The sequence below is a fragment of the Hippopotamus amphibius genome, chromosome 13 (assembly GCF_030028045.1).
Source record: "Hippopotamus amphibius kiboko isolate mHipAmp2 chromosome 13, mHipAmp2.hap2, whole genome shotgun sequence".
Taxonomy (NCBI): Eukaryota; Metazoa; Chordata; class Mammalia; order Artiodactyla; family Hippopotamidae; genus Hippopotamus; species Hippopotamus amphibius.
The window spans coordinates 74,630,420-74,644,660 of record NC_080198.1 but is presented as its reverse complement, the minus strand read 5'-3'; the positions used below and the strand labels follow the sequence as shown (position 1 = coordinate 74,644,660).

The window sequence follows — 14,241 nt, the reverse complement described above, 5'->3', positions numbered from 1 at the left end:
TGGGAAAAGAATCAAAAAAAGAGTGGATATATGTATAACTGATTCACTTTGCTGTACAGCGGAAACTCACACAACATTGTAAATCAACTGTACTCCAAAAAAAATTAATTTAAAAAACTAATATTCTTATGTGGCTCTTGAAAATTTTTAGAAGTTAGTTTCAAAAGAAGAGTTCCAAAAATGTCTAAAGTAATGGCACCATCCGTTGGCATGAGAATGCAGCTTCCCAAGAGGAATTATTTGACCTGAACAACAATCATTTGGATGTGTATGATCTGGCATATTTGTTTAAAAAAAATCACCCACTGTGAAGGCTTTAGCCCAAATGGGTTTTTTTCATGGGATGGCACATTAATAACATAAATAACTTAAGTTTTCTTGGACTGAATTTTCTATATTAGTTATTACCTACCTTTTTTGTTTTCTCCTTTATACAAGGAGTAGATACTCTAGAAGAAGAGATCATCTTTACCATTAATTGAACAAATCTTATTAGGATGATTTTAATGGAAATCTATAATCTTTCTACCACATACCAGATCAAATGGTTTATATTTTCCACTTCCCTTTCTAAATCTAATCTATATGTAGCGATATAGATTAAAACAACTATCTACAATTAAGCATATTAGCTAGCCAATTTTATATAAATTTTTAAAAATTTTTAAATATTTAACTTCAGAAAAAGTTGTATGTTTTAAATAGCAGATAAATTTCCATATTTATATTTTCCTAAGACTCTTGTCAAATTTAGTGTCTTTTACTTTAACACAAACTGATTTGAGAGGAGCAGACTTGACAATGTGTTATAAATCAGATATCTGAAAATACACGTTATAGGAGTCAGGCTTTATTAAAATGTTCACTGAAGCAATTGTCCTCTAGAGTTTTTCAAAATAAAACCGTGTTAAATAAACCACCTTGTTTTTATTTTCTGTGACAAATCAATCATTACCACATCAGTTTACCATGAGCGGCTTTTTAGAAGCTTTCGGGGGTAGCAATATTTAAGAAGGGGTATTCCTCAAACATTTACTGTGTCTACATGTTGTTTTCTGCAGAGAAATGGTCAATGCATGGTTTGCTGAGAGAGTTCGCACCATCCCTGTGTGCAAGGAAGGCGTCAGAGGCCACACGGAAGCTTGCTCTTGCCCCTCGCAGCAGAGTCTCTGTGCAGAGAGCAGCGTCCCTGGAACACCAACCAGGAAAATCTCCGCCTCCGAATTTGATCGGCCTCTTAGACCCATTGTCGTCAAGGATTCTGAGGGAACTGTGAGCTTCCTCTCTGACTCAGAAAAGAAGGAACAGATGCCTCTAACCCCCCCAAGGTTTGATAATGATGAAGGGGACCAGTGCTCAAGACTCTTGGAATTAGTGAAAGATATTTCTAGTCACTTGGATGTCACAGCCTTATGTCACAAAATTTTCTTGCACATCCATGGACTCATCTCCACTGACCGCTATTCCCTGTTCCTTGTCTGTGAGGACAACTCCAACGACAAGTTTCTTATCAGCCACCTCTTTGATGTTGCAGAAGGTTCAACACTGGAAGAAGCTTCAAATAACTGTATCCGCTTAGAGTGGAACAAAGGCATCGTGGGACATGTGGCTGCTCTTGGTGAGCCCTTGAACATCAAAGATGCATATGAGGTAAATAAGAAACAGAGGCGGGGTGGGAGGTGGAGCGTGGGTGGGGCCTTGGACAACTACTGTGAATTGTGGGGATATTTGAAACTGAGATGTAAAAATGTGCATACTTGTTAAAAATGGGACTGTCTGGTAAGGACCTCCCCATCTTTTAAATGCCAGAGTTTCTTCACTGGGGGCTGAATCAAGCATAGAGGCCTGAGGGAAATATTGTCTTGTTTTCCTGCTTAATGATAATTTAACATAGCTCATCTCACAGTTGTATTCTTTCATCTTTTTACCTGATCACTATACATATCCCCTATCTATGTTATCTCCACGTGAACTTCTGGGGACTTTACTAAGATTCTAAAATGATAGGTCCAAAAAGTGTCAGAAAACCAAACCCCCAGTCTTTTTAAATTCATTCATTCAATTCATCATATTCATTCATTTGAAGTCCCTTTGACACCAAAGTCTGAGTTTCTTTCTTTCCACTCTTTCGTTTCATTAAACAAATAAATGTGTGGATAGCTCTAGAAAATGGACATTTTTGCCCTACAATATTTCAATGGAAAGATTTGATATTTCTTCCACTTTTGCTTCCATTATGAACAGATCTTTATTATGGACTTAAAGTTTACACTGTATGATTTTTCAGATTTCCCATTTAAAATGATTCTTTTATTAATTGAATTAGAGGTTTTAAACAAATCATCTTAATTGAATGACACTTAGTATGTTTATGAATTATGTTCTGGCATCATGCTAGAACAATTATGCTAGTTACTTATCATGTGGTACACTTTGAAGATTCCATAATAATACCAGCTTGAGGCTCCTCTGTGTCATTTGAGGGGTCATAGATGTTTTATTCACTCCTGTACTCCTGATGCCTAATACAGTGCCTGGAACATAGATAAGTGTTAATAAATATTGATTGGGAGAAAATTATAGTAGATGAGATAAATAAGTAGACTAGATAGCAGGTCATAATTGATCCAGGGAAAATGTGTTAGGTTCAGGGAAGCAGGAGATCACATATAATTGGGGAGATGGAGAGAGGTTTCTTTGAGGAAGCAATGATTGATATGGACCCTGGAAGATGGATAAGATTTCAGTAGATTGAGTCGTGTGCATATTGAGATCCAGTTGCAAAAAGAAGTTTGAGGAAGAAACAGGAAGTTGGACCATGGGGTGCTTGTAAGGAAATGTGTGGGTGATAGTATAGACGTTGAGGAGCTACTAGAGATTACTGGGGTCTTAAATGCCAAGCTGAGGAGTATTTATTTGATTCAGAGCCATGAGGACTAATTAAAGATGGTTTGAAAGGGGGACTGGCATGATTCAGACTGTGCTTTAGAAAGATGAATATTATGGTGGCCATAAAATGAATTAGAGGGAAAAATACTGGAAACTGGGAGGACAGGTTAAATAGTCTGAGGGAGTAAGCACCTGAACCAGAGCACTGGCCTTTGAGACCAAAAGGAGGGAATGGATTAAAGATGAAGAAGCTGAATCTGCTAGTCTTGGCAGCTAACAGGAGGTGGAAGTGAGGAGAAAAGAGGAGTTGGAGAAGACTCAGGTTTTGAAGTTGGGTGAATAAGTAATAGTAACTGGTGAGAAATACTGAGGGCAGGTATCTGGGGGAAGATGTGATAGTTCAGATTGGCTAAATCCTGAGATAGCTTTCAGAATCCACTCTATACCAGCAGTCTTTTCAATTTTGATTCTTCACGGAGCTATCTCCATGACCTCTTTGAGCTCTGTTAAGTAATGTCACAGCATAGCAGACTCCAAGAGGGGTATTAAGGACACAGCTGAAGGATGGCTGCCAAATTTGCAGAATTCCCGTCCTGTCTTAGGTCACAGCTGGGTTTCCGCTTTTCAATGGCACTATAGTCCCAAGTACAGTAGGACCATAAATATGCTACAGCTTTGCGGGGAAAGCCTTCATCTGTTTGCATGGTCCTAAATTTCTCCAGCCCTGAGAATTTCTTCACTTATATGCACGTTATTTAATCTGTTTACCATCTTTAGAGTTGTGATGGTGTAATCTTTGTTTTGCAGTTAGTAATGATTTAATGCTTGTACTGCCATCTAAAATAGGCTCAGTGTCCTTGATCTGCAGTGACCCCAGACTGAAGCCTCTTAGTCTGTGGATTTCTCATGTTGCTGCTTCACCCTTGACACCCTTGATCTGTGTTTATAGAGGCCTTGCAGAAGTTATTCCCATCCCAGGAATTTCATTAGAAGTTGTGGGATTGATCTGGGCCATAATTTACATTGGTATTAACAGTGGAAATCAGTTGGCTAGTGGGTAATTCATCACTTAGCCCACTCATAATTTGAATAGTCAAAATACTGTCTCATAGCCGTTTATGAAAATAGTCAGAATATGAAAGTACGTTCTATGTTTTCTGAGTCCTACTTCTTTAAATACGTGTCTGTGAAAATGACACATTTCTTCAGCTTATGAGACCACAGAACACTTAAAAATTAATAATGTAGCAGTAGAAAACCAAGAAGTGGCCGTGAAACAAAGTAATGCTCAGATTGAAGCTAAGAGTAAAAAAATAGTCTCCTAGATAGATTAATTGTAAGAAATGGTCAACTTTTGATTCACTTTTTAAAACTTTGTAACAGAATGATATAAATTTAGGGATTCAACTATTTTGTTATTAATAAAATAACACATTCATATGTTTAAAATAGAAGACAAGGTCCACAGTTTAGACCAGTGAGTTTCAATTAGACCACAAATACCAATGGTGTTCAGTCACACATCATCTCCTCCTTCATCAGCCCCATCATTTGTGCAGATTTCTTGAATGTGGCACAGTGTTTATTAATAATAAGATATTAACACATAATAATCAGAACAACTATGTAAATGTGTTGGCATTATCCTCATATGTGAAAACTAGATATCATCCAATATCTAGATTGAATTGCGTATTAGTCAGTGTTCTTCAGAGAAACAGAACCAGTAGGATATCCAGAGATAAATAAGTGATTTATTGTAGGGATTAGCTCACTTGGATATGGAGGCCTAGAAGTTCCACAATCTGCCCACCATCTGCACAATTTGGAGAACCAGATAAATTGATGGTATAATCAACTGAAGGCCTAAGAATCAGGGAGGGGTCAATTGTGTAACTCTGGTTTGAGTCCAAAAGCTTTAGTTCCAAGAGCTCTGATGGACAGCAGGAGGGCAAGAGAAGATGGATGTCTTAGCTCCGAAAGCAAATTCGTCCTCCCTCTCCCTTTTTGTTCTGTTCAGGTACTCAAGGGATTGGGTGATGCCCACTGCGTTGATGAAGATCTTCTTTACTCATTCTCCTGATTCAAATGTTCATCTCTTCTGGAGACGTCCTCATAGACACACCTAGAAATTACATTTTATCAGCCACTTGGGTATCCCTTCGCCTAGTCAAGGTGACACAGAAAATTAACCATCACAAATTGCTTTGAACCCCTGGTTCCATGACCTGTGGAAGCCATAAGCCTCCCCAAGATTTCCTATGTCAAAGGATTTACATTGTCTAAACAACCCTTTTTCCTAAGTCAACTGGAATGCAAAACTTGTACTCTTCTCTTGTTTCCTGGAGACAGCCTCTCCATGGATACCATGATTTCTAGGGAGGAAACTTGGAAGGTCTTAGGGAAGGGTCACATTGCCACTCATGTGGCCTTCACCCACCCCTACTTTATTCCTCCCTTTTCAGTCCTTCTCCAGATAAACAAATCTTCACCAGCTCTCATCCTACAGGTCTCACTTGCTACTCAAGTGAATTTCTGATGAATGAAATTATTTCTAAAATGAATTTTCAGAGGAAAGAAAGAACAACAGCAACTGTTTTAATTTTGATAAGTCTTTAATTTATCAAAATTATTAATTGTGATAAATTTGATAAATTTGTCATGGCATAATTGTACTCCAGGAAACACAGTTCGGGAACTGCTCTTTGTTTAATGTTCTAATAATCTTTAGGTATTCCACTTTGCGGAAGAAAACCGACATATAATTTGGCAAGTCTACTGTGTTATTTCCGTTTTCGTTTTCTTTTATCTTTTATTTTTATATTATTTCAAGCTTACAGAAAGGTTGCAAGACCAGCATCACAAACTTGTGTATACCCTTTATGCAGATTCTCCAGTTGTTTATATTTTGTGCCATTGCTTTATTATTTTCTTTTTCTATATATAATGCATGTAAGTAATATATGCATATTATTTTTTTCTGAACCATTTGGAGACTTTTTTATGAGTATATATTTTCTAACAAGAATATTCTCTTACACAATTGTGATACATTAATCAAAATCTGGAAATTTTATGATACAGTACTCTTATCTGACATTCTATAGTCAAATTTGGTCAGTTGTTCCATGATGTCCTTTATAGTTGTTTTTTCCCTGTGATCAAGGCTCTAATTCAGGACTGCATATTGCATATACTTGTCCTATCTCTTTAGTCTCCATTAAATCTGGAATAGTTTCTCAGTGTTTATCTTTCTTAACATGTATTTTGGAAGAATACAGGGCAGTTATCTTGTAGAATGTTTTCCTTGAATAGATACAAGTTAGGCACTTTTGGCAGGAATACCACAGATGTTGACCTTGAGACCTTGTTTGGTTTTACAAACAACAGTCAGTTCTTCACTTCTCCTGCACCCGCTTTGAGCTACATTGCAGCTCAATTCAGACACTAGCTACCTGGAGTTAGTGCAGACCCCACAGGTTAAAGACTCAGTGCCACAGTATTGTCCCCGCTTCAGATGCCAGCCATAAATAGGATCCCCACATCCATGTCTGGCTAGCTACAGATTCAGGAGTTCCCTGCTCAGATTTAATGATTTCTTAAAATGACTCAGAACTCAGGAAAGCACTATAATTAACATTACAGTTTTATTATAAAGGATACAATTCAGAAATAGCCAAACAGAAGCGATGCATAGGGCAAGGAACGAGGTGGGGGGACACAAAACTTCCATGCCCTCTCGAGTGGGAGGAGGGGCAGTGCATCACCATCCCAGCACACAGATGCCGTCATAACCCAAATCTCTGACAAACGGGGCAAGAATATACAATGGATAAAAGACAGTCTCTTCAGTAAATGGCGCTGGGAAAACTGAACAGCCACATGTAAAAGAATGAAATTAGAACACTCTCTAACACCATACACAAAAATAAACTCAAAATGGATTAAAGACCTAAATGTAAGACCAGACACTATAAAACTCCTGGAGGAAAACAGAACAGTATAAAACTCCTTAACATAAATCCTAGCAATATCTTTCTGGATTCATTTCCTTATTCTTTATATATGTGTGCATGTGCTCAAGCCATGTTCCAAGCTCTTTACTCCTCTCTGTAGAATCTCTTATCTTTCTCTTCAAGCTGAAGAGCTTTCATTAACTCTTCTTTAGTACCCGTGTGGTGGTGACCAATTCTCTGATTTCGTTTATCTGAAAATGCCTTTATTTTGACTGTAATCCTAAAAGATATTTTCACTGCCTGGACAATTCTTAGTTAATAGTAGTTTCCTTTCAACACTTAAAATGTTCTCCCACTTTTTTCTGGTTTTAATTTTTCTTATGAGAAGTCAGCCAGCCTTCATTTTTCACCTTATGAGTTTCACAATATATGTCATTTTCACTCTATGTGTATATGTTTAAGGTTTTCACTAATGTTGGGAAATTTTTGGTCATGTGTTTAAATATTTTTTCTGCCCCATTCACTTCTCTTTGAACTCCAATTGTATATATGTTAGACCATTTGATGTTGGACTCAGAGAACACTGAGGCTCTGTTAACTTTTTTATAGATTTTTTTTGTCCTCTCAGTCCTTTTGACTAGATATTTTCTGTTGATCTATCTTCAGGTTCACTGACCCTTCTGTTGTTTCCAATCTGTTGTTAAATCCATCAGTGAACTTTTGTATTTTTCAGTTCTAGAATTTCCATTTGGCTTTTTTAAAATGCTTCTTTCTTTCTACAGAGATGTCCATCTGTTCATTATTACCATATTTTCTATTCAGTCCTTAAACACACTTATAATAGCTGCTTTAAAGTCCCTGTTTGTTAATTCCAACCTCTGAATCATCTTGAGGTCATTTTCTATTGACTGCTTTTTTTCTTCACTGTGGGTGTCAATTTCCTATTTCTTCACACATGTTGTGATTTTTTTAAAAATTTTTTATTGTAGGTTGGATATTGTGAATGTTTTGTTGTGGGGCATTTGGATTATATCAACTTCCTTTAAAACAGGACTGACCTTTGTTCTTGTAGGCAGTGGAGTTACTGGAAGAGGCTTTCCGTCTTGTCAGGTTTGGTATTATTATTTGTTAGGATGGATCTATTTTAGTTTTAAATTTAGTCTTAGGAAATGTTGTCTGAATCTAGGGTATGGTCCTTACTTCCAAGGAGTGGCCCTTCTGTGTCTCAACTGAATGCCTGAGGTGCCTAGTAAGGTATCTCCTCTGGTGGGTGGGACCCCAGTGTCTTCAAACATTGTTATAATTGGTATCACCACTTGCTTTCAGCCTTCAACAGGTAATTTTTGCTGCTTCTCTTAGAGTCTTGCCAAATACATGTCTGAAGTGACTAGCCACTCAGTCTTCTGCCACTCCTTTACACTCCCTACCCCCACCCACAACACTGCCTCTCTTATCAGGTACTTTGCCTTGCACATTCCAGCCACTTTAGAAGCCCTGAATTCAGTTCCATTTGGAACTATTACTCTGGATACCAATTGTCTTCTCCTCCTGGGGGAAAAGTGCCCCCAGGAAGAACCAGATTAATGCAAGTCAGTGGTGTGTATTCCCCTCTTCACTGTGTGTGTTTTAGTTATTGCATGTATGTGGTCTAATCTTATATTTTTCAGCTGGAGGGCAAGTCTGGTACTAGTTATTTTATTATGAGAGATGCGTATCTAAGCTTTGTGTTTTTTTTACACTGTCATGTTCTCATAAACAGTGAAAGAAATAATCACAATAATAGTTGTGCTCTTATTTTTCTTTCGATGGGGCTTAGAAGTTCTCTATGTGTTTACAGCCCCTGCAGTGGGTGCATTGTTAAAGGAGAATTCTTTGAGATGCTAAAATTCGCTTAAAGTGATTTTGAAGCATACATTCCTCCTACCTCCTTCAATAAAGAGTGAAATCCAGGGCTGCTGTTTATTTTAAACTTCCAGTATGCACAAAAAAATTCTGTGAAAGTCCTTCTAATTTCAGACTCTTGCTTTGCTTAGATAGTTGGGTTGAATCCTCTTTTCTATAAATTGGTCTTGTAATTCAGATATTCATTAACAAAATAATTGCTGAGGATGCATTACTATTCATATTTTGATTATTAGCTTGTAGAATAATTCACTATATAAATTCATAATTTTTAACTTCTTTTACTTCATCCATGTCAGTATCCTGTCTGCTCTCTTTAGATACCTAGCAATATAGTATGTTATTTAAGAACTGCTTTTTGGAAACATTCAGCCAAGGTTTTCTCTGTCTTTCAATATAACTTTGAGCACTTTTGCAGAAAAATTAAAAATGCAATAGTGTTTATTTATAATATAAAATATTCATATTGATTTTCCACCATTTTATAACTTTTCTTCTGAAATTTTCTTTACTGCCAAAGTTTGGTCCCCTCAGGGGAAAATTGGCCTCATTTCTGACCCTAGTTGATGGAATCTAGTGTAATCATTTACTTCATTCACAGCTTTGGCTTTGCGTGACTTTAGACTAATTAAAAAAAAAAAAACAAACAGAAATGACCTTCAAAGATGAGGATTTTTCCAGTGTGACTATTCCATATTCTCTGAAGGGAATTCCAAAAGCAGAGTTTTTAGAACAATAATGCTATTATTAGGTTGAGCATGTAAGTTCCCAAGGCAGTTGCTTTGAAGGGAACAATATGCATTCAGATGTTTATGTTCTGGTATGTTTGCTTCCATTCTAATTGTAGCTCATATACTGGTCTCTGTCCATTTCCTCAAGTATATTTTTCCTCCTACCTATAAGATTTGCTTTAAACTATAGTAAGCTAAAAATGATCACATTGGATAACTGTGATATCATTTGTTAATGATATCATGATTTCCTTCATTTATTGAACAAATGTTTCTGAGTTCCTGTGCTAATATTGGGAATACAGTGATGAACCAAAAAAAGCCCCTCGTAGAGTTTACAGCCTACCTCTAATCTTCTCAATCTGGTTTAATGGAAAATAGCCTGTATCTTTCTTTCTTTAAGCCACATTTAGAAATTTTACACTTTTCAGAAGTCCTTTGTGATTATTGAATGTGCAAGGATGTATTTTGTAAAAGGGGAGAGAGATTCAAAAGATTGAGCAATTGATTATAGATGAAGGCCATGCAGTTTTATTATATACAAAAAAGGTAAGATTTTAATTCTTATGCACATCTGAGATAGAAATACAGAACAGTGAGGAAATATATAAACAGTCATTATGAGGGAAGTCAAGTCAGTATTGGAATGGTCATTTTGGAGGTGATGGGTTTTACAGGAAAAGTTTCAGACCAAAGATGCGTTTCTTTTTCAGAAGAATCAGTGAGATGGGAATAGGCAAACAGTATTACAGAGGGGGAGAGTTGCCACTTTCCCCCGAGTTTAAGTGAGGCTGTCTAAATTGGTTAATATTTTGAATTTCCTTTATTTCTTCACATTTGTTTCCATCTGTATTTTTTCATAAATACTAGCTGCTAAAAAACCCTTAAATTTATCTTTGTCCAAGATGATGTGTACTTATATGCTTTGATGCCTCTTACAATGATAAAATTGTCATTCAGAGCAACAAGGTGAGTCAAAGGTTAGATTTCTCTACTCCTATAAACCAGAAAAATCAAATCAGTCTTTGAACAGGTCAGTCACTAAATTGAATTTCTTCTTCCTTACTAGGATCCTCGGTTCAATGCAGAAGTTGACCAAATTACAGGCTACAAGACACAAAGTATTCTTTGTATGCCAATTAAGAATCATAGGGAAGAGGTAAGCCAGTTTTCCATTTTATAAAAGGTCATTTGGAAACATTTTTCTTTTTTGAAAAAAAATTTTTCACTTTGCGCACTTATGAAATAATGCTATAGTGACAAGTTAACTATAAAGTGCTTAAATGTTCTGCTTGATGTGTTTTATTTAGACTTGAGTAATAGGGTTGAATCCTGATACTTTACTTTGACCTAGAAATAAATTTTAGACATGTCATTTCTGTACCTCTCTTTCCTGAGGACCTTACTGTCGCCTAAGATACATAATTGCTATTGTGGTTGTAATCAGTTTATTTCATATTATATTTTAAACATCTCAAAAACGCTTATTTCATAAATGGTTATCCATTTGCAGTGGTCGTCAGCTGATTTTTTTGTTTGGATGCAAAATGAGGTTTGAAAAAATGGAAATTGTAGCCAAGTCCAAGCAAGATTTATTGTGAAATTATAACAAGCCATTGAAAATAAGTTAGTTTATATTTCATCTAACTAGAAGGTTTGGATTCTGTAAGCACTGAATTCTCTCTTCATTTTACATTTATTTGAAAAAAAAATAGTTACTACATTATCATTTAAACTGAGCGCTTCAAATGAATGTTCTCAGTCCTGTCTGCACATTACAATCAACTGTGAAACTCTAAAACGTTACCAATTAAATCAAGATCTCTAAGAGGTAGGTCTAGATACTGATACATTTTTAAAGCTCCCCAGATAATTCTGAAGTGTAGCCAGAGTTGAAAATCATTTCTTTAAGTGAAAACAAATAGATTGGAAGAGCCCATGTTTGTGGTTCTTAATCTTGGCTACACATTAGAATCACCTGTGGAGCATTTAGAAGTTCTCATGCCCAGGTTTCACCTTAAATCAGAATCTCTGGGGTTGGGACCCAGGCACATCAGTATTTCTATTTTTTTTAAGCTCTTTATTGGCGTATAATTGCTTTACACAGTTGTGCCAGTTTCTGCTGTACACCAAAGTGAATCAGCTGTATTTATACATATATCCCCGTATCCCCTCCCTCCCACGACTCCTTCCTGTCCTCCCTATCTCACCCCTCTAAGTCATCACCCATCATCCAGTTGATCTCCCTGTGTTATGCAGCAGCTTTCCACTAGCTAGCTATTTTACATTTGGTAGCGTACATGTCAGTGCTACTTTCTCACTTCATCCCAGCTTCCCCTTCACCCCCCACCCCGTGTCCTCGAATCCGTTCTCTACATCTGCATCTATATTCTTGCCCTATCACTGGGTTCATCAGTACCATTTTTTTTAGATTCCACATACATGAGTTAGCACACAGTATTTGTTTTTCTCTTTCTGGCTTACTTTGCTCTGTATGACAGACTCTAGGTCCATCCACCTCATTACAAATAACTCAATTTCATTCTTTCTTATGGCTGAGTAATATTCCATTGTATATATGTGCCACATCTTTTTTATCCATTCATCTGTTGATGGGCATTTAGGTTGCTTCCATGTCCTGGCTATTGTAAACAGTGCTGCAGTGAACATTGTGGCACATGTTTCTTTTTGGATTATGGTTTTCTCAGGGTATATACCCATTTCTCCAGAGAAGACATGCAGATGGCTAACAAACACATGAAAAGATGCTCAACATCACTCATCATTAGAGAAATGCAAGTCAAAGCCACAATGAGGTATCACCTTACACCAGTCAGAATGGCCATCATCAGAAAATCTAAGAACAGTAAATGCTGGAGAGGGTGCGGAGAAAAGGGATCCCTCTAACACTGTTGGTGGGAATGAATATTGGTACAGCCACTATGGAAAACAGTATGGAGGTTCCTTAAAAAACTAAAAATAGAACTACCATATGACCCAGCAATCCCACAACTTGGCATATACATCAGTATTTCTTAAAGCTCCCAGGTGGTTATCATGTGCTGCTAGGGTTGAGAACCACTGCCAAGAATACGAGAAACACTTTGCTGGTTCTACTTGATTTATATTCGGATTCTGATATCTTTCCTTTCCCTCCCCCATCCAGTCCTTTACCAAGTCCCATCGCTTTTTTTTTCTGTTAGTGTTTCTCATTTCGATTTCTTTCTTTTCATTCCTGCTGCCTGTACCATAATTCAGATCTTGAAGTAATGCCTAAACTTTTAAAATATTCTTGTAAGGGGTTTTTGTACTTTAAGTCAATTTTCCTTTAATCCACCCTGCATATGCCCTTGGGAATTTTCCTGAAACACAGCTTTCTAAATCAGTGCTTCTAAAACAGTAATGTGCATATGACTTTTTTTATTTATTTCTTTATTATTTTTTGGGGGGTACACCAAGTTCAATCATCTTTTTTTATACACATATCCCCATATTCCCTCCCTTCCTTGACTCCCCCCACCTCGAGTGCCCCCCACCCTCCCCGCCCCAGTCCTCTAAGGCATCTTCCATCCTGGAGTTGGACTCCCTTTGTTAGACAACAACTTCCCACTGACTATCTATGCATATGACTTTTAAAATGCAGATTCTGAGTTCAGGCGGTCTAGGTGAGACCTGAGTGAGGTTCTTTTCTAACAAGCACCAAGTTGATGCCAGTGTCCGCAGATCACAATTTGATGAACAGGATCCTAAATCAGTCACTTCTCAGTCGTCTAAGATAAGTTCTCAGTGCCTTAGAGTTGCTATGTGGTTTCTTAAGAGGGTAGTTACAGCCACAGTTACTGAAAATCCCGGTAGCGAAAACATGCAAATGAGCTTAAATAATTGATTAGCTAATTAATTGTGAATGAATAAATAAAATTGAAAAGGCCATGCATGGACCAGTAGTGTTCTTAATCGGATCGCCAGATAAAGCAAATAAAAACCATGTCTTATGCAATATTGGGGACATAGTTATATTAAAAAAATTATTTGTTGTTCATCTAAAATTAAATTTGACTGGATGTCCTATATTTTATCTGGCTGCCCTAGTTATAAACCAAGGACTATGATTGTGTGCACTTAAGAAGATGATGTTCAGCTTTTAATTTGTAAGTATGTTTTAAAACCATGGCCTGAAAAAACAACTTTGTACTGGCCGAGAGACTCAGCTTGAATCACACTCTGGTGAAATCTCTCTTCCTAAGTACCATGAACAGTGGGGATTGGGGGAAGCCATGAGCAACAAAAACCCCAGGGTGAAGCAGGTGAGACTGCCCTTCTGTAAGAGAGCGTCCTCTGGATCCGTGCACTTCTGTCTTTATGGTTACCAGTGAGGGTGATGTAAACTAAAACACCAATAACAAAACCCCCTGCTGTAGTGAGGTGTAAATTACGTACCATATAATTCACCCATTTGAAGTGTATAATTTGATGAGATTTTGACACATGCATGTGTAGTCATATAAACACCACTGTAATCAAGATACAGAACATTTCTGTCACCTCAGATGTTTCCCTGTACCGCTTGGAGTTGATCTGCTCCTCCTCCCTCAACCCCCAGCCCCCAAGAATCACCGCTCTGTTTTCCATCACTATTGTTCTGCCTTTTCTAGAGTGTCATAGAAGCCATATACGTGGAATCATACAGGAGGTAGTCTTGTATGTCTGGCTTCCCTCACGTAGCGTAATGCTTGTGAGATTCATCCATGCTGTTGCATGTGTCC

The 14,241-nt window shown here is 37.2% G+C and overlaps 1 protein-coding gene across 3 annotated transcripts in view; it reads left to right on the top strand.

Annotated features, from left to right (window-relative positions):
• Window positions 1–14,241, top strand: part of LOC130834615 (cGMP-specific 3',5'-cyclic phosphodiesterase-like) — a 77,446-nt gene that overhangs the window by 55,814 nt on the left and 7,391 nt on the right. For 2 of the 3 annotated variants that reach the window (XM_057704963.1, XM_057704962.1), the window contains exons 2-3: window positions 1,062–1,650; window positions 10,548–10,637. In XM_057704963.1, coding sequence (XP_057560946.1) covers window positions 1,066–1,650; window positions 10,548–10,637 — 675 coding nt within the window. In that variant the 5' untranslated portion in view covers window positions 1,062–1,065. Of the gene's footprint in view, window positions 1–1,061; window positions 1,651–10,547; window positions 10,638–13,567; window positions 13,627–14,241 lie in introns of all 3 variants that reach the window. The other variant, XR_009048708.1, reaches the window with a different exon arrangement.